General features: G+C 38.2%; 1 protein-coding gene across 1 annotated transcript in view; it reads right to left on the minus strand.

Annotated features, from left to right (window-relative positions):
• LOC124802914 (armadillo segment polarity protein) overlaps positions 1 to 26334 on the minus strand; it is an 89306-nt gene that overhangs the window by 19643 nt on the left and 43329 nt on the right. The window contains 4 exon segments of the mRNA XM_047263987.1: positions 3000 to 3151; positions 6507 to 6657; positions 19417 to 19584; positions 23362 to 23823. Coding sequence (XP_047119943.1) covers positions 3000 to 3151; positions 6507 to 6657; positions 19417 to 19584; positions 23362 to 23823 — 933 coding nt within the window.

Here is a 26334-nt window from a genome sequence, read left to right on the forward strand (position 1 = left end):
CTGGGATTTAGGGGGGGAAATGAGATTATGATAACGCTGAATAAAAGCTCTGTTTCTGTAGATGTTTTCAGTATTAACAATCTAAAACTGGTAACCTCTGAGTTTCTTAGAAAATACAAAATACTAACATTATCACACAGCAAACATTGTTAAGACATGAAGATTCTAAACAGCAGAAAAGATCACTACCACTGGGGAACAATTTTAGCTGCCAAACAATTCCAATAAATGTTACTTTATATCAATGTCCTTTTCACTACTACCTGAAACCGTAAGTGGAGAAAAGAGATTCACAGTTGAAACACTAATTATTATACCAGTTTGTAGTTGAGACTGGCAACAAATCAATAATGTGTTAGGAGCTATAAGAGGGGGGGGAAGTACAATGAATAACTGAAATGACATTACATGGAAATTTTTGTAAACTTTAACCAAGTAAGGGTGCCTTATAACACTAATATCACCACTCGTGGAAAATACCTTTATTGCTACAACAAACACAATACATATATATTTTACACAATAGCGTCTTTTGTAATGCCACCTAAAACAATTACTTCATTGTGTTAATATACTTCCCATTTTTCATTTATAGCTAATTTCCCCTCATTAAATGTCAGTGGCACCTTGACTGAAGAACTTGAGTAAAAACATGTTCTTGTATTTTCTTCCTTTTTGTGGCTTACAACTCATTTTCAGTTGTTAGAAAATAAAGCAAATTAAAACAAAAAATATTACACTCCGTTTGGTGTTTATTTAATTGGAAAAACAGGCAGCTACAAAACTGTTCTTTCAACTACTTCAGCAGCAATGAATGGTTCTTTCATGTCTTTTAGTAGCAATGTTGATTAACATTCTTTAAGAAAAAAGGAGTTTAATGATTTATAAAATAGCCATCATTGCTTGCTCAAAGGCGACATTCATCAGGCAGCAACAAATTACAGCTGTCAAAACTTGTTTCTTTCTCCAAGCATAAGAAAAAGGCTTTCACATTATTGTTTTAAGTGTTTCAAAAATATGTTAGTTTATTTTCTGTTTCTCTATTTCTACAAATAAGACACACTACTCTTTACAACAATATATGAAGAGTGCCGGATTTGAACAGAACTTTAGTACTGCAGATTATTTGAAAGTGTTAGGCACTGCTCTGGAGGGAGAGAGTGGAGAGTAAGAAAAAATATCAAAGGAATTCTCTTTCAAAAATTACTAGTGTATGTGAAGTTGACAATTACAGCACCTGCAGCAAGTGGAAAGCCTTTTAGGAGACGAAGAAAGAGAAATGAGCTTGGCAATACAACTTCTTAAAAAATTTATTTCACTATTAGTGATGAAATATGTTATTTCAACCACAAGGTTAATCTGCAACAACAGGCACAAATAGGGACAAAAAATTGGTTTCAAGTAGAAAGCATAATCGGATCAATTTCAGGACAAGACTCTTCACACAATTACTTATCCCCCCCCTCCCCCCCCCCCCCATCAACAATAGTTGCAAATTAGATTAATCATTTTGACAGTCTGTGAAAGTCACCATCCTTATAACTAAAACTTCATGAATGCTGTTTTTGTAACACAATTGGTACAAACCTTTTATAAATGAATCAAGCTCTTACTCCACGACATATTTTTCAACACCATGTGTCAGATGTACAGTGCATTTAACTCATTCAAGATAGTGTTAGAAAAGCAAAAGCAAAAACCTGTGTGGCACCAGAAACGGATAAAAAGCATACCCATACATGTAGTGATGTAGCATCCGATGTGTAGCAATTGTCACCCGTGCATATACGGGCCAAGTAGTGATAGAATATGTATAGTACATTGATTCTCGTTACTACTAGTCAAATGCTACATAATGTCATGAGAAACTATGCACACAGAGAGATAATATATGAGAAGTGATGTGGGAGGTGGGGAAGGAGTAAGGAGAGGTGGAGGGCGGGACGAGAGGTGGAGGGCGGGACGAGAGGTGGAGGGCGGGACGAGAGGTGGAGGGCGGGAGGAGAGGTGGAGGGCGGGAGGAGAGGTGGAGGGCGGGAGGAGAGGTGGAGGGCGGGAGGAGAGGTGGACGGGGGGGAGGAGAGGTGGAGGGCGGGAGGAGAGGTGGAGGGCGGGAGGAGAGGTGGAGGAGAAGTAGAGGATGGGAGGAGAGGTAGAGGATGGGAGGAGAGGTAGAGCATGGGAGGAGAGGTGGAGGAGAGGTAGAGGGGAAAATGAATATTATTAAAGGTTATACACAAATAGGTGAGAAGCCATAAAATGTTGATGGTCACTGTCTCATATCTGTTTAAATCTCTTCTTTCGTGTTATTACCAGCACTGCTCCATGTTTCATAGTGCACACTATTTGTTACTGTCTCTGTTCTTGATGTTATTTTATACTTCACAACCTTGATTAGTGTGGATTCTCACACAATATCAAAGATTTTAGTGCCTGCTAAGATGATCATTTGTTCTAGCACAAGACTCACAATACTGCATCACAGTTGCTCATGTAATGTAATTCATTTAAACCACTTTTCATCATAGTATTTTTCATTCTAATACAAATTATCCTAATGACAAAAATATTCTTTCTACTATGTTACAATTTGTTACACAGTATTTGGACTACAAACTACGACTAGTTGAGTTTTCACAGATTATGTCTCAGCAAAGCTTATTAAATTCATTAATAAAGTATGAAGCCACTTTTAGTTAAACATTGCATTATCTATTAACTCTTATTAATCTCAGATCTATATGGGAGTGCAGGCTTTCTTGGAAAAACCATGAAGACTTCATCAATTTTAGATTTCTTCACAACTTTGCCACAACATGTAACAACACAACAAAACTGGTGTTAAATTTTTTATACTTTTACCTATATTCTTCAAAACTGCTATCTGAACTGACAAAAATGCTACATTCTAGTAGTACGTGTCTGCAACAGCAATAAAACGCAACCTTGACAAAGGCTAAGTCTGATACAATGCAGATTAATAAAACCAAAAGTCATACCTGCAAATCTGGTCCTATTGGTATGTCACCTCCATTCCACATAATTTGTTCCTCTCTGAACAGAGAGTTTGTTAACTCCATTGACAGTCGTTTTTTGTAATCTTGTGGTTTGTCTTCAGACATTCGGAATAGAACAGCTGCGGCATAGGTTGCTAACAGAAACAACAAATATTACTAACTTAATAAAAAAAGAATATACGATACAAGCTTCATAACTACTGTACATACTCTTGAGAACTCCAAAGCTTAAGTTTATCATATGGAGTTAGATATCCACGGGTACATTCTTATGATACATGGTACTAAAAACACTACTTAGTGAGAGCAAATTTAACACCAGTTAATCAACAACACAGGAAGCGAATATAATGTACAATACAACATATTGTTTTAGCCCATTTGTAGTGGACATACTACAATACAGTTACTCAACCTCATAATTTGCACTGAAAGGAAATCAATTACCCAAAAGAAGTGAAGTAGGACTCCAAATACTGAAGTCAGGGTCCATACAACATGGGTAATATATCAATTGTAAATTACTTTATTTATATTTAAAGCTATGGAGCATTTACCATCACAAGTTACAGTTAACCCCCCCCCCCCTTTGGCACCTTTCTTAAGCTTATTCTTTTGTCCAATGGTATATTGAGCCATGAAGTGTGTGTGTGTGTGTGTGTGTGTGTGTGTGTGGGCGCGCGCGCGTCGAGATGCCGCTTTCAAAATATTCCTGAACTACTTGTAAGAATAAATTCAGTTTGAAAATTTTGGAGAAAGAACAATTGCAACAAGAAACAATGTTTTAATGTATATATGTAGTGCCTGTTCTTTCAGAAATGTCTGTTGAAATGTGCGAGTAATGAGGATATTGGCCAAGGGACACTACATTGCCAGTGTGGCGATAACTTGAGAATTTGGGTCTGACGAGAGGTGTGCTAGAGTAGTTCGTGCAGTTGCAATGACTACTGTGTCTGGGTGGCTTAGCTGTCGGAGCATCTGCCTAGTAAGCAGGAGACCCGGCTTCGAATCAAGGTTCAGTACAAAATTTTCAATTTACCCACTGATTTCAATCAATGCCTGCTTACATCCAATTCTGTAATTCCTTTGTGTCTTAATATAGTTTATGATCTGCAGTTACCTGTTGTCAATTACAGCCATTAACGTCTGAACCAAAATCTGTCTTTTAGGTAAACGTTAATGCACTACATCATGAAATTGTATGAAGTAATTAATTGGGACTGGCTCAATAAATGGAGGTGGAGCGATATATCATTGTCACTAATACTGAATAGGCACATTACAATTTAACAAATATGGACAAGTTCATCCTGTTTCCAAAAAAGATCAGTCCACTCCATACAGCAGTATGAAATATTCCTTTTCCACTGAGCGAACAACAGAAAGTGAAGTTTCCAAAATGCAACAAAAGTAACAGAGGGAATGTTACATCAAACAGAATCTTCTTCTGTAGGGCCTGCACACCAAAAAGTACACACAATCAAGAAAATGGGTAAAACCACCTCAATTCATTACAAGCAACTAATGAACAGGATGGTATTGAGTTGCACATGCACTTGTAGCAATTTCTGGCTGCACATTGAACTTCTTTGACATTCATTTCTTAGCGATGTATTTCTGGTTCTCGCTAGGGGACAGTCTTGCGGCTCTTTGAAGGATTTTAATGGCAAGCATAGCTCTCTGCAGGGTCTTGCCTTGCTGGGTGTTCTGAATGCTAACAGGGATTTGGTTGCTGGAGGCTGAGATCTGCTTGATGTGTAGTGATTGGTGATCATTTACTGTGAAGAGTTTGCCTGCACCACTTCAAAACTCAGGGCTTCCCTCTACCTTTGTGATTGTCACTTGTGCTTTCTGAGCTGGCGCAATTCCCATTTCTGCTGCTATGGTTGGTGGATGTGGTCTTACCAGCATTCCTTATTTCACCTATTTTTGCTGTACAAATACAGGGTAAGCCCCTCGTTTTGCATGTGATTAAGTGCTGGATGTAACTCATGAAAACCCCTGCTCTTTGCTGAGGCTTTGTCTCTGAAATCTGTTTTAGATTCATGCCTATAGCTTTGTGTAGCTTTTGCTAGTGGCCGTTATTTTGCCTGTGTTTTTGATGTGGATCAGCATCCTTGGTAACTAGAATATGCCCAAATTATTCATAAGACAATTGGAACAGGGCTCACATTTTGGCCAGTTCTAGTTCCAATATTACCTGATTATGTACAGACACTGAATTGTTACAATGTCTTATTTGAATGCTCAACTGTTCAGACTTTTAATGAAAAATCTCTTGTATTTAAAACACTCCTGCATTTATTCTCTAAGATTTTATGTGCGTTTTATTCTGACCATCCTAGTATTCAAATTGATTCATAAGATTTGTATTTTCAATTGTCTGGCTATCTTAAAGCTTGTATTGGTTAAACGGGCACAGTACCTTTGTTTCCAGTTTATTATGTCAAGGCCAAAGACCAGTGTGTGATCTACAATTTACTTCTGTTATGTAATTTTAATGTGTATTCTGTATTTGTTTCACAGTCTGAGCTGAACCAAGCAACTGTGTGATGTGTGAGCTCAGCTCAAGCCAATAACATTATGTTGGTTAACGTATTCATTTCCAACTCCTTGTAATTCTGTTTAAGAACTGTCAAACAATGTGTATTTTTTTGCTCTTTTGTTAAGCATCATTTCGAACATTCATTTTCTAACCAATTACACAAATTAAATTTTGTCTGAGTAAATATTTTCTGGATTTTTCAAATTCTTCTTACGTGTGATTCTAAAATATTATTCTAATTTTTTGTTAATAGTCTTTCGATTGCCTCTGCGGCTAGATCTTAAGTGTTGTCATATTTTAACAATACACTCTTCTAAAAGTTGAAAATTAAAAAAAAAAAGACACAAAATGTTGGCTTCAGTGCCAGAGACTATGGCGGAGTGTGTGTGTGTGTGTGTGTGTGTGTGTGTGTGGTCACATTTTAACAATACATTCTTCTAAAAGGTGAAAATAAAAAAGACATAAAATGTTTGGCTTCAGTGCCAGAGACTGTGTGTGTGTGGTTTTTTTCCCCTGTACAAAGGCCTTGTTGGACTCATTTCGTGAAGCATTTTGCTGTGCCTATCTGCTACTCAGGCTCTCCGCTATATGGTGAGTAGCAAACATCTTTTTCATAATATTGATATATTCACCCAGCACCTTATCATTTCCAGTTCCAGGCTTCTTACTGTTTGAGGTATTGTGTGACAAAACATGCATCATTGCCCTACACGAGAGGATGAGAGGGGGGAAAACGGTATTTTCAAAGGAAACCTCCTTGCACTTGCCTTGAGCAAGTTAGGGGAACCACAGAAAACCTAATTCTACACGGCCAGGCATGGATTTGAACCAACATCCTCCCAAATGTGAGTCCACTGCCTTATCACCATATTACCTCATTCAGTGAACAACAGTTGCTCATTATGAGAGATCATTACACATTCAGCAACAAATAAATAACTCACCAACTCCTTCATTCCTTGAATGCAATAATTCTGTAAGGGGAGCTGTGGCACCTTCTTGTTCAATCATTTCTGCTCCTTCTTTGTCTGCTGCTAGTTCGCAGAGGACTCCTGCAGCAACTCTCTGTATGTTCTCTATCTCGTTAAACAGAAGCTGTACAAAGATAATCAGAAATTTATATAACAGAAGAAAGTTATGTAAAATAATTATAAAAAATGACTAAAATAAGGTTTCAAATTAGCTGGAATATTACTTGAATTAATATGCAAATAGAATATTTCACTGAACCAAAACTGGCTTTGAAGCACGTTTAGCAAGCTGTTCATTGCTCAATGCATCCAATCTACATATTAATGAAGGCAGGAGGCAAAATAACTTCTGGAGTAAAATCAGCAGTTTATCATGATATATCTCCAGTGCATGAGAGCCGAAGCTAAAAGCAAATTTTATTCCATACAAAATATACTGTAACACTTACTGATATAAAAATACATCACTGGAAGCAAAGCAAATTATCAGGGCCAAACGTACTTTTACTGATACACATTGCATGCTTACAAAGCCCCCAACTCAATACCAGTTTCACCTTGCTTTTGCTTTCTTTACAGTGCAACTTTAAACAACATTCATAAAAAAGTAATCAAACTGTATGACAAATTACTTTGTGTAGAACAGATGAAATAACAAGTTATAGAAAATAATCATTTGTCTGGGAAAGGTTTAATAACATTGGTGTTAATCAAATATTAACCTCTGACATTACTGAACATTACATAATTCTCAGTTCTGTTTACACCAACATACTCAATGAAAATTTATAAACTGGTTTGTGCGGAAATGTGGTCTATGTACTCTAGCTTTAGGGACCATCTATGCATGCATCTGCTCCATGATCTTGGTACAGCAAGGATTGTGAAGAAACCTACACTGCAGTGTCAGTAGCAGGTGTTCTGCAGCAGAGCAAATGATATGCGCTTTAAGAATGTTGAAACGGAGAGGTCTGTGCATATTGGATTTGAACTGACACAGCTCACACGGATCAACGGGCAACACACAGTCCAGTATCATGCAGGACTGATAACTCCAGATTGCGTAACGTTACACTGTTCAAAGAATTTGACTGGAACAGATGGAAGCAGTATGCTTATATTTTGAAGCGTATTGTTAAAGATAAGCTGGTGACTTTAAACATAAAGAATAAACTCAGCCTAACAATCAAGCATTGCTGCCTTGCGATAGTGTATGAAGTGAAATGTATATAGGCGATGAGGCATTATTAAGTTCTTTGAATACTGTTCACGTGAACCGTCACCATTAGCCACTGTTTGTTTGTTTGTGAAGATGGAGAGCATGGATATGTTGCTGGAGAGTGGCATAATGTCATGTGTGGATGTTGGAACTTCGTCGGAGGATGAGACTATGATGTCATCTGCTTAGGAGACAAACATGGAAATGTAGGCAAAGTGGGCCACACAACGATAACATGTTTAATGTAGAATTTAAGCATGGTAATCAGCCTTTTGGTACATATGCTGTAATTTAACTAGGATTTCAAAGTATGAGATAGAGGAAATGGGAATCTTTAACAATATGTTTGATAAAGTAAGCATTTATAAGTTTAGGGTGTATGTGCTTAGGGCACATTTGCGAACTGAATATACATCTAAGGACGCTCAAGCTCCTAAAATAATACTGAAGAATAAATGGTGCTTCCAACTTAAGTACAAGCTTAATGTCTTTGGGTGTACCCTAACAGATGTGTGTGAGTATGAGTATAGTAGATAATCATAAATAGTTAGTTTCTGCTTTAAGTGAAAGATTATGGATTACTACCCCACTTAGTTCTCTGGTAAGATTGTTTCTCCTGGTTATCATGAGGTCCCTAGGTTGTAAATAATCTTGTACATCCACTGACAGTTGGTTCTAGACAGTGGTGTGAAATTGTGCAAACTTCATGTTGAATTTCAGAGGGGAAACATGATGGACACAAGCTGTTATTTGGCCCCTGGGTTGCCTTTGCACTCATGGAAAGAAAAAGAGGAAGCAAACGGATGAAAGAGTGGTATAAGAAGAGAGGAGCACTGACCATAAAATTTACTGAGAGACTTGGGGATAAGCAGCCCAAATGACTATATCAACTTTCCAAATATGGAACTCACTAATTTAATGTACTTTTGTAAATGGTTACATTGATACTTAAAAAAGATGCTCATTCTCAAGTCAACTCAGCATCTCTCAATCACTATACATTATTTTTAAAACTAAACTTTGCACTTAAACGTCACCTCAGTCAAGCCCAACTGTGATGGGAAACTGCATAGTTATTACAGAAAGCTTGAAATATTACATAAGGCAAGGAAAGGTTTGTATATGTTTTTAAAGCTCAAATTTTGGTTATACTTGAATTAGAAGGGATTACGTGGTCTTGCAAAAGTTCATGACAAGTACCAAAGTGTTGGTTGGACACGAGTAGCCCATCAACTCAAGTTGTTCTTTTTTTTGCACTTACCATAATTAGTCCCCAATGAATTTAACTTCTTTACTGATAGTTGCTTATTTGTTTCCAGATAATTTTCCTCATAGTATTGCTTGTTTTTATTTTGTTTGTTATTATACTCATTTACACACCATACACAGCTAGCAAACCCCTACAGAAGTCTAGTAATTCTAAAATGAACATGTGTTACAAAGATTTTGAGGACACTTCCACAATTCAGTTTACACAGCACAAAAAAAATCACGCAAAATAAATAGTTTTGCACTCACCTGTGTGGGACTGCACTGGAAAAATATATACAAAATTAGCCAGAGACTACACAGTAGAACCAGTTTTTGCAACAAAAATCTAATTTCAGTAGATCTGTCAATATCAGTATGAAGTATTATTACAAGAAAAGGAAAGTTGCTACTCACCATATAGTGGAGATGCTGGGCCGTGATAGGCACAATAAAAAGATTCACACAATCATAGCTTTCGGCCATTAAGGCCTTTGTCAGCAGTAGTGTATGTGTGTCTATTGCTGACAAAGGCCTTAATGGCCGAAAGCTATGATTGTGTGAATCTTTTTATTGTGCCTATTGTGACTCAGTATCTCCGCTATATGGTTGCAACTTTCCTTTTCTCGTATTGTTACATTCCATCCTGGATTTTCCATTGCTTAATTGATCAATATTATTGACAGTCTAGAGGCAGCTATAACCCCCTTCCTAACCAAACCTGCCAGGTGTAAACACAAAAGCCAAAAATATTAAAATCGGGAAAGTTTGAAGTGCAAGATGTTGGACACACAATCAGAGAGATGCAATGTTTCAGAAGAAGGGGGAAAACTGGAATGGAAACAAAACAAAGCTGTCACATTGCTTTGGAATAGCAAATTGTAATTGGAAATTGATAGAATTTGAAGAAATTCTCTTTACATTAGGAAGAACTATATGGAAAACTCAACAATGAGAGAATAGATTATAAGATGTTGCAGCAGAAGCACTGTATTTAGTGTCTGAAAAGGAGAAAGGGCTCTGAATGATATGCTTAAGTGTAGCCAAAAGAACATGATAGGAATGGACACTGAAAACGATCAGTTGAAGGATATGGAATGAAGAAGACAACTGATATTACAAAATTGTTCAGGCTTTCGTGGCCACTTATGGACAAACTGCCTATTGGCTTCTGTCTCGGGTTCTTCAGCCGACGTTCATTAGATGAACGTCAGCCGAAGAACCCGAGACAGAAGTCAATAGGCAGTTTGTCACAACTGATATTGTCAGCAGGAGTCACAAAACTAAAGAATGACACAAAGCACTGCTTGATACAACAATAACTGCTCTGAAAAAGTGGGAGGGGGAGTGGGAAGAGAAAATTGTTAGGAAATACAGTACTCACTTATCTAATTTTTCATTCAGGAAAAATATTATACGTTTTTTAGCAGATAGCTGAAACATAAGATACAGCCAGTACTTGGATACCACTATTTTCATTTTAGGAAAGTGAGTAGAACCTGATTTGTAACTAGAATGGTGACAGCATTAACAGCCTGAGAACAAATTTGTGTCAGAAATCATTCAACAGGATTGGATTGACTTGTTCAAGAAGCTGACAGCAGTTTTCAAAGAAATTTGTAACAACATAAGTGAGAAATATTCATCATCAATCAGATTAAGAGATATACAAGAAGATTGCTCCCTATCATCTGACCTGTTCGCTTTAAATGGAGAATACCTTACAAGGCTAATCTTAGTCTCATAAAGAATAGATCTAGCAACTGGATGGCAGTGCCTTTGAGACTATTTAGTGAGTAGGTGATATAGTGTAAGGGTGGCGCGGGAGGGGGCAGTGGCATACATGCGGTGGGGATTATAAAATGTGATAAAATGGCTGGTGGATGTAGAGTAATTATGGTGTCAAAGTCAAATCAGATATGCCACAAGTAAAGGCAATGAACAAGGGGTACTTAGAAATAAACATCTATTTTTATAGCATGTGTGAAGCAGAAAGAGGAACATAACAGTCACTACATTGACTCACATAGTATGTCAAAATGCTTTGTGTTGCGACAGTGGGAAAGGCATGTCGCTTTGCATACAAATTAGGAGATGTTCAATATAAATCACATTTGGAAGCCCCACCAAGTGTGAAATCATGTCCATAGGTCATTTTCAGTGGCAAAACTCTCAGAGCTGTTGTGGCCCCCAATGCAAAATTTGTGCTGTTCTCTGATCATATGCGATAAGTGAAGATGGGCATCGATAGTGTGATTTGTTTAAGAGTGGAAGGTCAAATATTCATTATGATGTGAAAGTATCCATCTAGCAACCTGCCTGTAGCCTAAAAAAAAAGGGTGAAAACTGACAGTTCACATGATCTCAACAGTCGGACAGCTTTTCTCAGATTTATCAGTGTGTTTTGCATGAAACTGTGACCAAACAATTAAGATCCTACAATTTCTAAGGAAGGAAAATAAGAGATTAACGTCCCATTGACAACAAGGTCATCATGGTGCCCAGCACAGCTACCACACTCCCAAGTGCATCGACTCTGCTGGAGGACAATTGTCCAGCATATGTAAAAATGTAAAAAGAGTCGAGGAATTTTGATGAAGTGTGCCTTGTGCAATGAGACCCAGCCGTTGCCCAACCCAAATAAAATTGATGGCGAGCCATCTGCTGCGGTCTGCTACTGTGGTCACAGCACTGGCTGCTAGCACTGCTAGTTCCAGCGGTTCTTCTGTGACCGCTGGAGAGCAACTGTGCTTGGCCCACATGAGTTCGCTATACTGTTCACATTTCACCCTGACCATCATCCATTTGGGCTCACACTATCCCACCACAATAGCCACCCTTCTCACCATAGAATGAAGAGGCTACCCTCCCAGGGCCTCAGCTGCAGTTGTTTGCTGACCCTCAGCCACATGCAATCTCCGGCACAGTAGACAAGATGCACAAATTATGTCAAATGTTTGCAGGAATAAACCTGAGTAGCGCCATCAGCACATTTAAGGACACCACTGCAATGGTGAAAGCTGCATCTAAAGGCAAATTCAAAATAATATTCCTGGCAGAGGGATTCATGACATTAATCTCCTCTGATAGATCCGCTAGTCCCTGGGAACTCAAAATTCTAAACTGGAATGCCAGTGGCATAAAAGACAAGAATACCTCTCTTCAAGATTTCCTAGACTGTCTCGCCACTGATATTGCGTCTCTGATGGAAACTCTCACAAAACCTGAAGAATGCTTCACAACTGAAAATTACACTATCCATTGAGCTGATCATGTCAGCCATCCCAGTGGCAGAGTCACTGTTCTACCCGAAGGCAGAAGGTACTTCTGTACCTGTGACGAAGCAAGCTGGGATATTTTTACTTCCCCTCTTTTTTTTTCCCATCTGCCTCCTTAAAATTCATTTTTTCATGTCTGACTAATTACCATTAATATATGCGAGTATAATCTGCATTTTCATAAAAGGAAAAGGTTGGTACTCAATTGTAAAGAATATAACACCAGATCTAGTTTTGCGTATGTCATCAATTTCCTAATTTATTTTGACTATGCCTAGTTAGTATCTTTCATTATAGGGTGAAATCAGTAATTGCTTCGTAACTTAAATTCTATTGTTGACTCATAAACAAATATAAATTCTGTGCTAATTATAAACATTGGTTTCTAATGGTAATAGGCCGTGTGCTAGAAACAACGTCAGTCCATTCTATATGTACTGTATTATGCAGCAAGAACTGTGGGGTTAGGTTTTTACTGTTCGTAAATTTTCAACAGTAAACTACTGTAGCAGTATGTTTATGTTTGCTTGCAACCTATTAATGAGACTTACCGAAAGTTAAACAACAGTGCACTGGCTGTATAACTGTGTATTATTGGGGGGTTGTGAACAGTGAAAGTAAAGAACTGTGAAATGCAAATGTGTCAGTGTGGAACTTCCACCCACAATTTTTCAGCCAACGTAGCAATGCAGTACATCGACATTGAAGACAATCAACGAAGAAATAAAGCAGTGAACGTTACATACCATAGACCTACTGCGACACAAAGTATTGAGGCAGCTGGTGTATAAGTCAAGTTATGGCAATATATTTGGCACATCATTTCGACTTACCACCCCACGCCCCCTTCATTATTTAAGAGCAGATCCTTTGGGGTACATTAGATATCAGTTTTCTTGTAATTACAGGAGGGGATTTAAACTTGAAACATAGAAGATCTGGTACACAACCTGGCAACGGAGAGCCATTCCACCAAATACATTTGTGCATACAACAACCATTAAGTGGCATAAGTTACGGCAAAACCACTATTAGAATAACAATTTTGGATTCACATTATCACTGATGTTAACAATGACACACAGCAAGGAACGGTATTCAGATGAGTGGCTCAGGTAAGTGCCCAAAAGCAAAATTCCCGTCCATTAGCGAGCCAACAACATGTGCCCTAATCAGCATCGTGGGAACCACCAATCCCCTGGTCCTGGCCATATCTGCAGTCCCACTCCTAATAGACCCATCCCTCCTGCTACAACATACCGAACAAACTTTTAAAGTGCTTGCTTAAAACTATCTTATTTCCCCTTGGAGTGCAAAACTGCAAAGGTCATCACTCTTCAAAAAATCGACAAAAACATACCACTCACTGAACTTTTAACAGGTCTCAGTAAAATCCTAGAACTAACAATGCTCACTGCCCTCCTCCAAATCCTCAAGAGAGCACAACATCCTTATGGCTGAGCTGTTTGGTATCTGCGTTAAGCATTCCACCATCCAACAATCTCTGCACTTGGTAGAACATATTTGTCTAGCCACGACAAACAGAGAATCAACGGGAGCAGTATTCATGGACACAGAAACGTCATTTTACCATACCTGGCACAATGGACTCATTTACAAACTCAACCAACCTAGATGCCCAGAGCACATACTCAGGATTATCACTTCACTTCTTGCGAACATCAGTTTTTTGTAAGAGACGGTACTGCATCCAGCTAAACATGACTGACTGGGACAGCAGTACCACAAGGTTCAGTCTTATGCACCGTCCTGAACACTATTTGCACAAATGACATCTGTAAACAGGTCAATGGTGAGACAGTTCTCTATGCCATTTCAGTTATATACAAGAGTTGTCACAACCTCCTTTTCATAAGCAACAAAATGTGGCAACAATTGGACAAAATTACACAGGTAGTGCAACATTTCGATAATGATAATTAACTGAGAAAATGCCAAACAATGTATTTCATGATCAAGATCGAACTCCAAGCTAACAATTCTCCATTTGCGGCAGAGATTTGCCTTGGCATGATTCGGTAACATATTTAGGCCTGGAAACTGACCAATGTCTTACCTGGAGCAAACATATCACGAAACCTGCAAGCAAAACTTGCACACTCTTATTTAGACTGTACCCCATCATGAAGGCGGAAGGATTAACAGTGGAATGTCAACTTCTTCTCTGGCGCCAGCTCGTATTTCCAGTCGTCCTGTATGGCTCAGAAATGTCATCTAAGGCAGTAGATATTACCCCCAAATGTTTTCAAGTCTTCCAACATAAAGCTTCAAAGATTACCTCAGTTGCTGGCAGCTATGACACACACACACATATTTGACATCTTTTAAGACAGCCTATCATTCTCACATCATCTAAAACAAATAAAAAGAATGCTACAAGGAAACACAATCATCGTTCCACATTCTCAACCAAAATCTAGATAATGAACTCTCCCTTGTATCACATAAACATCCTAGACTTACCCTGACACACATGAAGTGACCAGATACAAAGGAAAACCACTCCCCAAACCCTTAATTTTTAGAACACACTAGTGCATCCTGAATTCAGATGAGCACAGGCCAGTGGCACCCCAAAATTCAACAACATACAGAGAGCTTCATCGTAGTCATTCTGTTCAAAACTCCTTTTTGAGAACCGTCAAAAGCGATGGATGGCAGCTTCTCTGCGCTTTTTTTTATGCCTGATGCAGAATGGCTACTAAAGAGAATCATGACTGGTGACAAGACATTTACTGCCTATACAACTGGCAGTCAATGATATGCGGCCAAGCCTAGAAAGTTTGTCAAAGTGCCAGAAAGGTTATTGCTACTATTTTTTGAGATGCTAAATAAATTTTGTTTTTGGATTTTATGGAATGTGGAAGCTAGTTAACTCTGAAGCCTAATTTGAGAGCCAACGGTGATACAAAATGTACATATAAAATTAAAGTGTAGGCCCAATAATAGCAACAAATGAAAAATGTTTATTTATTTATTTTTACTCTGTGAGGAAATGTCCAGAATATAAAAAAGGAATTGGTTAACAAAAAAATGTTCATAACAAGCTAACAGAGTTTGTTACTGATAACAAGCTCATTTACTCAAAAAACAACAACTTCTCACTGTAGCATTAACAGAATGGAAACTTTATACTGACAAATGCTCCATGAGAATAAATCAATAATGAATAATCTTTGGAATAACTAGGTCACTGATTTCAAGTCAGGATAGTAATGGGATACATGATAAAACTGACAGATGTGTGTGGCTTGGGAAATCTACCATATCGTTGGTGAAGAAACAATACCGCGTTTGTCAGTCTCCCGGCACGACTTGACACATTTCCGTTGGTATTTGGTGTTGAGAAAGCTAGTAAGAACACGTTTTGGAGCATTAATCATTTTTATTGAAACACTTCATACAAACATTTTAAATAAATATACTGTTTACATAGTTGTGATAATGTCTGGACATTTCTTCAAGAAAAATCCTAATCATCACTCAAAGCAGCAACAGAGAATTACACTGCAGTGACACTCGTCACACAGTTACCTCCGTGATAATGTTCATTCATAAGGAATGTTGTCATAATAACTGTGACAATCTTTAGGAAGAACAGATTTAAGTTGTTGTAAATGATCCCATTTGGATTTCTTGATTTTCCGTCTTTCCTTGTATAGTTTCGGGAAGCAAACATCTCCAAGAATTTTCCTCAGACGCCTCGGTAATTCCTGCCACACCTCGTTGAAAGAGCACTTGTAGTAAATAATACCATTTGGGCGGTACTGTAGCATCCTCAGATTGGTAACTGTAGGCTCATTTTTTACAGCTCTGCCAGGCCTAATTGGGTCATACAGCCACAAACTTTTCTCTTTGTAGTTCATGAAAAAGGAGTAATCTAGGTAATAGGCTTCGTATGGTTGTGACTTTTTCTCGCTTCTTTAGATATCATAGCGTATTGGTTAGGAAGTGTAACTTCACGTCCTTTAAGCTTGCACTCAATGGAACTGTGCACTGAGTCACATTACATCTAAGTATGGCCTTTCTCCAAAAACTTTTGTGTAATCAATACTCCAGTATCAATTGCTAATCTTAAAAGATATGTGCAGCCAGCAGAATACAGAATGACTTGAACGGGATTTTCTTTATACGTCCTGGATAGAGTGTCCACGATGCATGAGGCAAAACATAATACAACCAAATCACCTTGCGTTTCATTGAACCAGTAACATACTGCATCACGACTTCCTAAATTATACATTGTAAAGTTATGAACAGCCATCTTTGTTTTATAATAAACTGCACTTGCACTTAGAAATGGAGCTACTTTCACGGCCTGTAAGTCCATGGTGTACACTGAGCAGAGCTTTTGCTGGGCTTCTTTCTTGTCAGCATCTTTTGGCATCCTTGGCTGCTCTTTCTGTTCTGTGCGTTGCTTCCACACGACTTCACTCAAGTTACCAAGCCTGTAACTACAACACAAGTTGCACTGGTATTTCTTGGGGGAAAATAAGCTAATATTACCATCTTCTAAAATCAAGTTAAAGGTAGCTCAACTCAATGGTGAAACCTTCTCCGCACGATATTTTTCCACATAGAGTCCATACAGCTGTTGTTTGGATTGTAGAATAGGCTCAAGGTATAACTTCGAGGAGGATTTCCTGCAGTAATGTGTCGGAAGTTTCGGAAGAGAGTCCAGGAATTCTTTCGTGAAGGTTCTCTCATCATTCTTCTTCGTCTGTCTGATTTGAGGTCGTGACGATTCTGTATCAGGACTCATCCCACGTGTGGAATTACCCAGCCAATATCGGACTGTCCATTCTTTAATCCCAAGAGTACTGAGAAACATCTTTTTGCATACTTTATGTTTCCCCACCTCATTTTTCAAATGATAAATGAATGTCCCTTTTCTCCTGGATTCGCCAGTGTTCTTCCCTGGACGTTTGGTTGGAATTACGTCCACAAAATTGATAATGTAAACCTTTCTCTGATCCCATGTCATCGTTTCCCAAAATGTGTTAAATACTGCCTGCCTATGATCAGCAGAAAATTGATGACACTTCTTCTGAACGGATTTCTGGTACATCTTCGAAGTACATGTTGGACCTAATTTTCATGCCTCACTTGGAGAATCATGAGTGATTTTACCAATTCCACTCCTTTTGTATCTAATATACACCTGTCCACGCATTCTCAGAATTTTATTGGCATTTCAGCATTCGACATCCTGAAGATATGGTTTAGACTTCCTTGCCCTGTCACTGCTTACGTCACCATAAAATTCTTGGCCTTCACTGTCAGCATCATTATTGCTCCCGTGATCTTCCAAAAATTTATCCAGAGTGTTTGGCAAACAATAAGCACCATCGCATAGCAATGAGGGTGAAGTACTGTCGTCTCTAGTGGAAACAGTGACTGTGGTTTCATTTTGAGCATTATTGGATACAGCCACTGAAGTTTCTAGATGGAAAAATATTTATATATTAATTTAAGCAGACAAAGATGAAGCTCAAATTCATTTATTTATGAGAATGACGGCATCAGTAATACTATTAACAATAATCCCAAGAAAATTTACCTGCGTCATTAGATGTTGCAGGAACCGAGAACCCCATATACGAAATTAATTCTTCTTTGGTACATGTAACTTCAGCATTACGACTTTTCTCGCCTGTTGTTTGTTGTGCATTTAAGGGAGATCCTACAAGAAAGTGGACAGTCTAGAAATCTTTGGCAGGAATGAATAAAGCATAGAACAAGTGAAGTGGGGGCGTTCTGATTTATATCACAGTAAGACACTTGCGGTGCCAGCAACATTCAAAGGTGAATCATAAAACAATTTTCTTACTGCTATCAGTCACTCTCAGGAACGATTCCCCGCTTTCATAAGCTGATTTCAGCTGAAAAACAATTTCTTCTTCAGTAAAAAGATCATCTATATCGCTGTCCATTATCACGAATGAAGCTACAACCATGGAACCACTTCCAAGCACTGTTAAACACGTAATAAGGCAGTAACAATGTGCTGTGGCTGCACGCACTTTTATATTTACACGGTATTGTTTACAGTATCCATAGATTGTAGATAGGCGGTATTTAATTCTCTACAGTTCTGCGGTATTGCCATCTATTTATTTGCTGTGACACGTACACGGTATTGTTTTAAATAATTTTTTCATGGTAAATAATTAAAAATTCATCATTATGGTGTTAAGAGGAGATGTGCGTACGGTCAATGACATCATCTGACTGAAAAGCGAAAAATCGGCAATTTGTCAGTTATGCGGTATTGTTTCTTCAACGATGATATGTAGCTTCCATCTGAAACAAGACATCAAATTTCTGCTGTGAAGGCACTGATGAAGTGGTCAGCATATTTACTTCAAGAGACAATCAGAAGGAATACATGTACTATATATGACTCGGCAATATGAAAGACTGCATTTGACCAAAACAAAATATGTATGCTTTCTATTACATCTATCCCTTATGCTTCACCAGTTACAAATGTAAACGACACTGAAGGAAAAAAGGTAGCCTGGACAGTCTACACACATACTTTTGATTCACACTTGGGAATGAATGACAGAAAATCACTGTCTGCATAATTGTGATGTACAAATCTAAGCCCAGGGATATTATGCAAAAAAGATGAATCTCTGAATTTGGAGTGAATACTATGGTAGTTGTATCTGGTAGGTGGCGTGTATGTATTAGGTAGCAAAATCAATCGACAAAAGCTATGCTGCATTAACCATTATTTCGTTTGTATCAATCAGCTTTATACTTACCATGTGACTGCTCTTAGCAGCTTAGTGCAGCCCTGCCAGATACTGACATAATGGTTTGTGCTCTAACAAGTTGATGCAGTCATCATGAAACATTATACTGCTTTATGTGAATTACCAATGCAGAACTTATCCTGGAATGTTAAAAACATCTGCATTTCATGACAAGCACGATCTCCAGTACTTAATTCAATATTAATCCCCAGATGAAGGCAAAATATTTTGGCCATGTTGCACTTTGATTACATGGCAACACACAAATTTTGTATAGTTTAAATTGCTCTTTTCTCCTTGGATTGAAAAATGATGTATCTGTATTACTACATACAGAAACAAACAACAAGTACCTGAACAAAGATTGGTATAACCATCTGTCCACGGATAATAGCTCTGTTGTTCGATTCACGTGCCAAAATATGCAAAGCTCCAACAGTTCCTTCAACAATTTCTTCCATGCGAACACCATCAGCATAAGCTCCTGGCTGCTGGCTGCCACTGCTGGCTATAGACTGACGCTGCAACAAAAACTTCAGCTATTGAATATGAAACCAAGAATTACACGAAACTATGCCCTGGCCGAAATTAATTTAGGATTGACAGCTATGAAGGAAGTAGTTGGGTGAGGCTCACACAGGAAGCACAGAACGCTTTCAGCCAAATTCACAAGACCTGTACCTGAATCAATCACCAGCAGTTCAGTTCACAAACCTTCAGTCCCACCACTTCCAAACTTCCCAAATCTACAATATTCAGCATAGCAAATCTCATGAGACATATGACTGTAGTAATGACCAACAGTCACCAAACCTTCACTCGTACAACTACAAAACTTACCTCTTACACTATGCTTCAGTTTCAGGCAGCTTGCTATCCTCTGTGATTATTCGTTACATGCTGTGATTTTGTTTGCCTTCATTTCTTATGCCTGTGGGACTCAGTTTAGGTGTTGTGTGATACTGAACAATATTAGAAGCAAGTTAGTCACATGTTACAAGCGGAGAAGTCTGACTTCATATAGAGGATAGCAGCAGATGGTCAGTCGAGAGAAACCGAATAAAATATTCTCAGCCTTCCAGCTGCGTCAAGTACTTAAAATGCCATGAGCTGTCAAACAAGCACTCTTTTTGACCAATGTTAAATGGAGTGACTGATTATTGATGGGCTGCTATTTTTATGTCCTCCTTTCATCTAGCTGCTGGCTGTGACATCTCTGGTGTTCATAGAATCGCCATGTATGGGCATACATTGACTGCATCATGAAACCTTCTTTGTGGCTCACACTGATGGTTTCTGGAACTGTTTAATTAAAGAAGCCATTGAAGTACAAATCACTGAAAACATTCTTAATGATGGCAACCAGCAGCTTTGTGCAATGTGGGATCCAATGACTGCAAGGTTGCAGGGGGTGCAGCAAACGTGAAGTCAATGTATGCCCTCATCAAGCGATGCCATGAGCACCAGTGACAAAATATGTGGCAGCTAGAATATACAACATTGTTCCAGCAACAGTGATTCTACTACACAATAGTGAGTTGACACTCGTGGTATTTCAATCACCTGGTGTGGCTGGAAGCCTGAGAACATTTTATTCAATGTTGTTGTTGCGAGACTCTGCATTCTTACAGTTGAGAGAACATTCTGTGCATTAAATGCCTACATAGAGAAAGAAAAACTTAATAGTGGATCACTTTTTTCAATTAATGAAGTGATCAAATGAACTGTCGTAGCTTTCAGTACAACAAGGAAACTGCTGTGGAGACTGGCAAGTACATGTTTGAAAAAAAGAGAGAGAGAGAGAGAGAGAGAGAGAGAGAGAGAGAGAGAGAGAGAGAGGAAGCTGAAAACTTTAGGACAATTCCCAACATACATTAATTTGCTAATGCCGTATGTGTTTTCTTATTAATAATTATCAGATAGTGCAGAAAACATCTAATTATTTATTATCCTTCAGGAAAAAAGTCGTTTTCAATGCTGGTACACAATGTTACCTTCAGTTCTACATGCACAACTAGGATTTTTGCTATGGACATTTATGTGGCAGTGTTGATGGGCATGTAAGATATAGGTAAGGCAAATCCATAGAAAAAATTTCGATGAAATGGTGGGACCTGATGAAATGTCGATCCATTCTGGCCATGTTCTCAAGCAGGGTTGGACGGATAGCACAATTAAAGGAAAAATGACTGTATCATCTAGCAAAGGAGGCAGACTACTACTCCTGTAGACAGACACCTCACAAGGTTTTCTCCCAAACTGTCCCCAGATATTTAAAACAGAGAAAACAGAAAATTGACTTTTTACCAAGTTGTTGTTGATTATGTTTCTTACTGTTCTGCTGTTGAAAAGGCGTCTACCAAGCCAAAGAATCATAATTATGACGTAAGTGGTAATCTTAATAGGTGGAACTTACGCTGCTACCTTATTACTGCCATTTCAATCTGACAGAAACAATATGGACACAAGTTAAAGATTATGTGGGCAGGTATAATAATAAATTTACTCTGTCTGCAGATGAAGCACTCACCAACAAAGCTGTTAGGAAAGTCACCTTGAGAGATTATAAATAAGTTGGCTACTATTCACAAGCCACAATGGAAAAAGTATGCAGAATGAAACTGTTTTGGAAAATTCAGCAAAGAAAATAATCATTTCATAAAAAAAACCAGTGACAGTGACACTTCAAGCATATGTGATCGTGAAAAGAGCCAAGTGTGTAAGTTTCCCGCATGTATAATGAACAAGTGGAGATTCCCGATATTTTAATTACAAGATCATTAACAGCAACCACCTACAAATGAAGTTAAAAAAATTTCAGGAATTCAATCTTTATTACACAAAAGAGATATCACTTTGTGATATAATTACTGTATGCTGAGTTACTGTATTTTGTGCCACTATTCATCTTTCTTGCAATTCCAGTTAGCCTGTTTCAGACAAGTTTTCGTACCTCAATTAGCATGCATACATCTTAATTTTTTTGGTTATGTTTGAAATAAGTAGAGTGATCATAAAATGTAATAACACATCGATTAAAACCTAGGGATCTGTTTCTCATAATGAAACCACACTGGTGATCACTACTGACGTAAGAGTGGAGCATTATGCACCACACTTAACTCCAATTATCTCGTGTTATACACCTCCGACACATTTCCAACTTTTAGTATGTGAATATATGAGTTATTGTGAAGATTTCAATTGCATAATGTTCACCTAATTTCAATAACTAAAAAGTTTGCTTGCCGCATATCAACTATTTGGCAACAATCAGAAAATATGGTATTGCTGTCTTCCTTCCACATATCATCTAAAACATCGATATTTTTAAACAAAATTAAATGAAATACAGTACATCTCTTCTGAAACACAATTACTCTAATTCCAATTTTGTACAATTAGTAATCTGCAAGTTCGAACAAGCTGAGTGAAGGGTAAGATTGTGTGTGGGTGTTCCATTAACTCTGTTCTGCATCTCCACATGCACTTGCTGAAGCATCACTCCTAGAGTAAATTAGAACTGAGTACAGGAAAGACTGTCCCCATCATAAGTAGAACATGAAAGCACAACAATGCACACAACATGTTACGTAGATGCAGTATACAAAAAAACATGGAAAGATGGACTAGAAACTTTATGAAAACCAGGTAACTGGATACAGTGCTCCAGGAGGTAAGTCCACTGCAACAGAAATGTTGAAAAGTTAGAGAAGATCTGAAGTTTACATACAGAACCATTTTAAGAAAAAATGGACATTCTCCTGAATTCAAGAAGCAATGATCTATCTTCTATAGAATCAAGGTTGCGGAATCTATCATATTTGTACTGCAAAGGATAGGAAGAACGAACACGAACACGAACACACACACACACACACACACACACACACACACGCACACACCCACACCCACACCCACACACGTGGGGCCCCAAAAGCACTAATTGATAAATAGTGTGGTGGCATAATGGTTAAGGCACAGGGCTCATATTACAGTGATGTCCAAATTCTAACCAGCTCTTTTGATTATAATTTCTGTGGAATAAAATGAAATTTGGATCAAACAGAATCGAATCAAAGGCAGAAAGAATAAAGTCACATGAAAGGAAGGTAAGTCACATGAAAGGAAGGTGACATTGGGAAGAAAATATAAATAAATAAATATGAAATAGGATCTACAAAACTAACAGAGTTAAACAAATTTTCATGACTTAGACTTAGATTTCATATGGAACATTATACTAAGTAAGTACAGTTCAGAGAATGTGTGAGAAATAAATGACTTTGAGTACTTACTCTCTGCGTATCCTGGAATGCTCTCATAAGAAGTCGCACAAGATGATGAATTGCACCATGTTCACGCAGTGGAGCATGATTGGCAGGGCACAGAGCCAAGTTTCGTATCAGTCCAATGACTGCCTTAACAAGAGGCCAACGAGATGGTGCCTGCAGTAACTTTACAATGACTTGCATTCCATAGTTAGCACGAACTGCATTCTGTGCCATTTCTGCTTCAATATGACGAGATGTCAAGTGGCGAAGTGCACATACCGCAGGTTCAGTTATTTCTTCACGGTCACCAGCATTTCGAATGGTATTTACGAGGGCATCTACTCCGCCAACCTGACATACTGTAACTTTGTTCCGCTGGTTGTTGCAAGTGAGATTTGAGAGAATACCAGCAGCACATGTCACAACATTCACATCTGCTGATGCCAGCAACTGCACTAAACTCTGCAGAAGACCTTCCAAACCATCCTGCAAGTGAAAGAGCAATGGCTATTGTATTAGGTACACATGAAATTCTCCTGTAATATGAACAAACAAATATTGCTGGCACTGCCAATGGCAACAACAAAAATAAAATCCAATACACTAGAAAGAGTTTCTCAAGCTGTAACCCGCCAGTTTATCTGATTACAATCATTGCCCGATTTTTTGATACTGCATAAGCAAAATGAGATTGTGTTCAAAACTATGAAGTAGGCCTTGACTTGATGTTAAGCTTTTCAGTGTTGTTTTCGGGATATAAATTCTCTTAGAGAACCAGTACTGTATTATCTCACATTTGGTTCTTTATTATGGCATAATGCTATATGTGCTAGAAGATGAAACCGAGCATTTGAAATGCAGCGAATAGTTGAAACTACCCAATAGTGTGGAATCTACCCTTCCTCGAGTGCTTGAGATAGGACGTCAAAAATTTACAAAAATCGACTTTTCAAATATATGTTCATTTTGTAGTCCACAGCTTTCTGAACAGTCCTATACATAAAAACATATACGTTCAAGAAAATGTAAGACATGTTATTTGGTCTTAAGTGTGCCAAAGTGCAGTGCCACACCTCTTCACAGAGCATTCTTCTTCTGCACATCACTGTATTTCGCTCTGTGCAACTCAAATGTGTATATTTTGTAATGCATGCCATCAAACTACATTCAGGACAGTGGAAATTAAAATGTCCTGTGGTGCCTCTCCTGCTCCCACTCAGCCAGTTTGACATCCTGCCCCACTTCTTTTATTTAAAAATAAATAAAAAAATAAAATAAAAAAATTAAGAAACGCAATTAATACTGGGTGGCGTTAATTGTAACCAGGAGAACAAGAACACTCAGAAAATTTGCACTCTTTATTGCCTATTAGCTAATAAATTACTGTTTTGTATGACATAAAATTAAAAATAGAATACATAAAACCAGTAAAGACAAGAGACAAGCAAGACAGTACACATTTCTTCAATCCTTAGGTCCTAGCATTTTTTCCCTCTAATGTTGCTACAGCTTTACATGGCATGCTTTGCTTTTTGCGAAAGAATCTATTACCTCATCGAAGTTCATCTAAGTTTTGCTACATGAAAAATCTAAATGTCGTTGTCTAATACTGAAAAAGCTGTTGCTACAAATAATAACCTAAGCCTAGTGTGGTTTCTCGATCTGATTATGTCTATTTTGTCACTGTCTGTTAGATAAAACAAAATGGGCCTTTCTAATATTGCAGCAATTGCAACACACACCAAATAAACGACACTGTTTTGGCACAAAATGTCATTTTTAAAACACTACAGAACATAATTCATGAAGTACCAATATCAAATGTTTATTAGGCTTACTACAAGCACAAAGCTTTATGTTGGAAAGACAATTTCACATTTCATTCATAGGCACCAGTTTCTCAAGCGTGAGATCAAAAAGTAGTAGCATGAATTTTTTATATAAATTTGGAATCATCATACTCCTCCATAATTTGTGTGATGTCCCTGTTTCTTCTCCTTCCTCGTTCTAACTAACAATCTTGTCATCATTAATTGTGTAACTGTTCCTGCCATTGTCAAAACCCATTCTCCAGTTAATTTCACTAACTCTGCCAGAAATACCAGTTTAGTTATCCCGTGATTATTCTCCGGTTAGGCATTATTACGGGTTTGTACCAAGCATTTTTCGTGCTATTCCAAGACAGAACTTCAGCGGCTGCTAGCTGGGGACCGTACAACTGGCCCTTACTAGTGCAGCGATATGGCCAAAAATTTTCTGCCAAAATTTCATTTTCTTGGATATACCGAGGAGATAATACGTAATCTTTCTTACCTGTTATTCCTGTTAGTTGCATATTTCCACTCTGATAGGATGAATCTATGGATTTTTTTCTTTTTTTAGTAATTATAACAACGCTGATCATTCGCAAACCCAGTCAGCCACACAGACAAAGAGCGACTGGAATTCACCCGTACGGCTTTATTATGCTCAGTTTGTAAAGCCCCATCCCCTTTTGTCAGCAGGAAAGTTTATTGCTAGATGCGCTGAGGATTCCCCTGGCAGAGACATCAAGTACACTATGCACGGATTCAAAAACCAGCTTAGATTTATTCAGAAATCAATTTAGAATGTGTTAAAAATGTTTAAAAACTAACAGGGATGCATTTAAAATCATATGAATAATCAATAGACCAACATGCGCTAGATGCTAGGCACTTTGTGCAATAAGGCTTTTTTCCTCAAGAATATGAAAATTCCCCCCCCCCCCCCCCCCCTCCAAAGATCCGGGCCCGATGCGCATGCGTGAATCTGGCTACTTGGTCGCCAATAAAATTTTCCTGGGTAGCATCTGGTTACTTGCTGCTAGTGCTTACTCAGACAAAGGCCACATTTCTGTAGCCAGAGGTGGGAGAAGGTACTACTCATATGCGACTCAGCTGTGCATGCCCATGAGCCTGCTCGTAACTATCAAACGAATCTAATGCAAACAGTTGTAATGTCACGCTCGTCGGAGGC

Source organism: Schistocerca piceifrons, chromosome 1, assembly GCF_021461385.2.
Source record: "Schistocerca piceifrons isolate TAMUIC-IGC-003096 chromosome 1, iqSchPice1.1, whole genome shotgun sequence".
Taxonomy (NCBI): Eukaryota; Metazoa; Arthropoda; class Insecta; order Orthoptera; family Acrididae; genus Schistocerca; species Schistocerca piceifrons.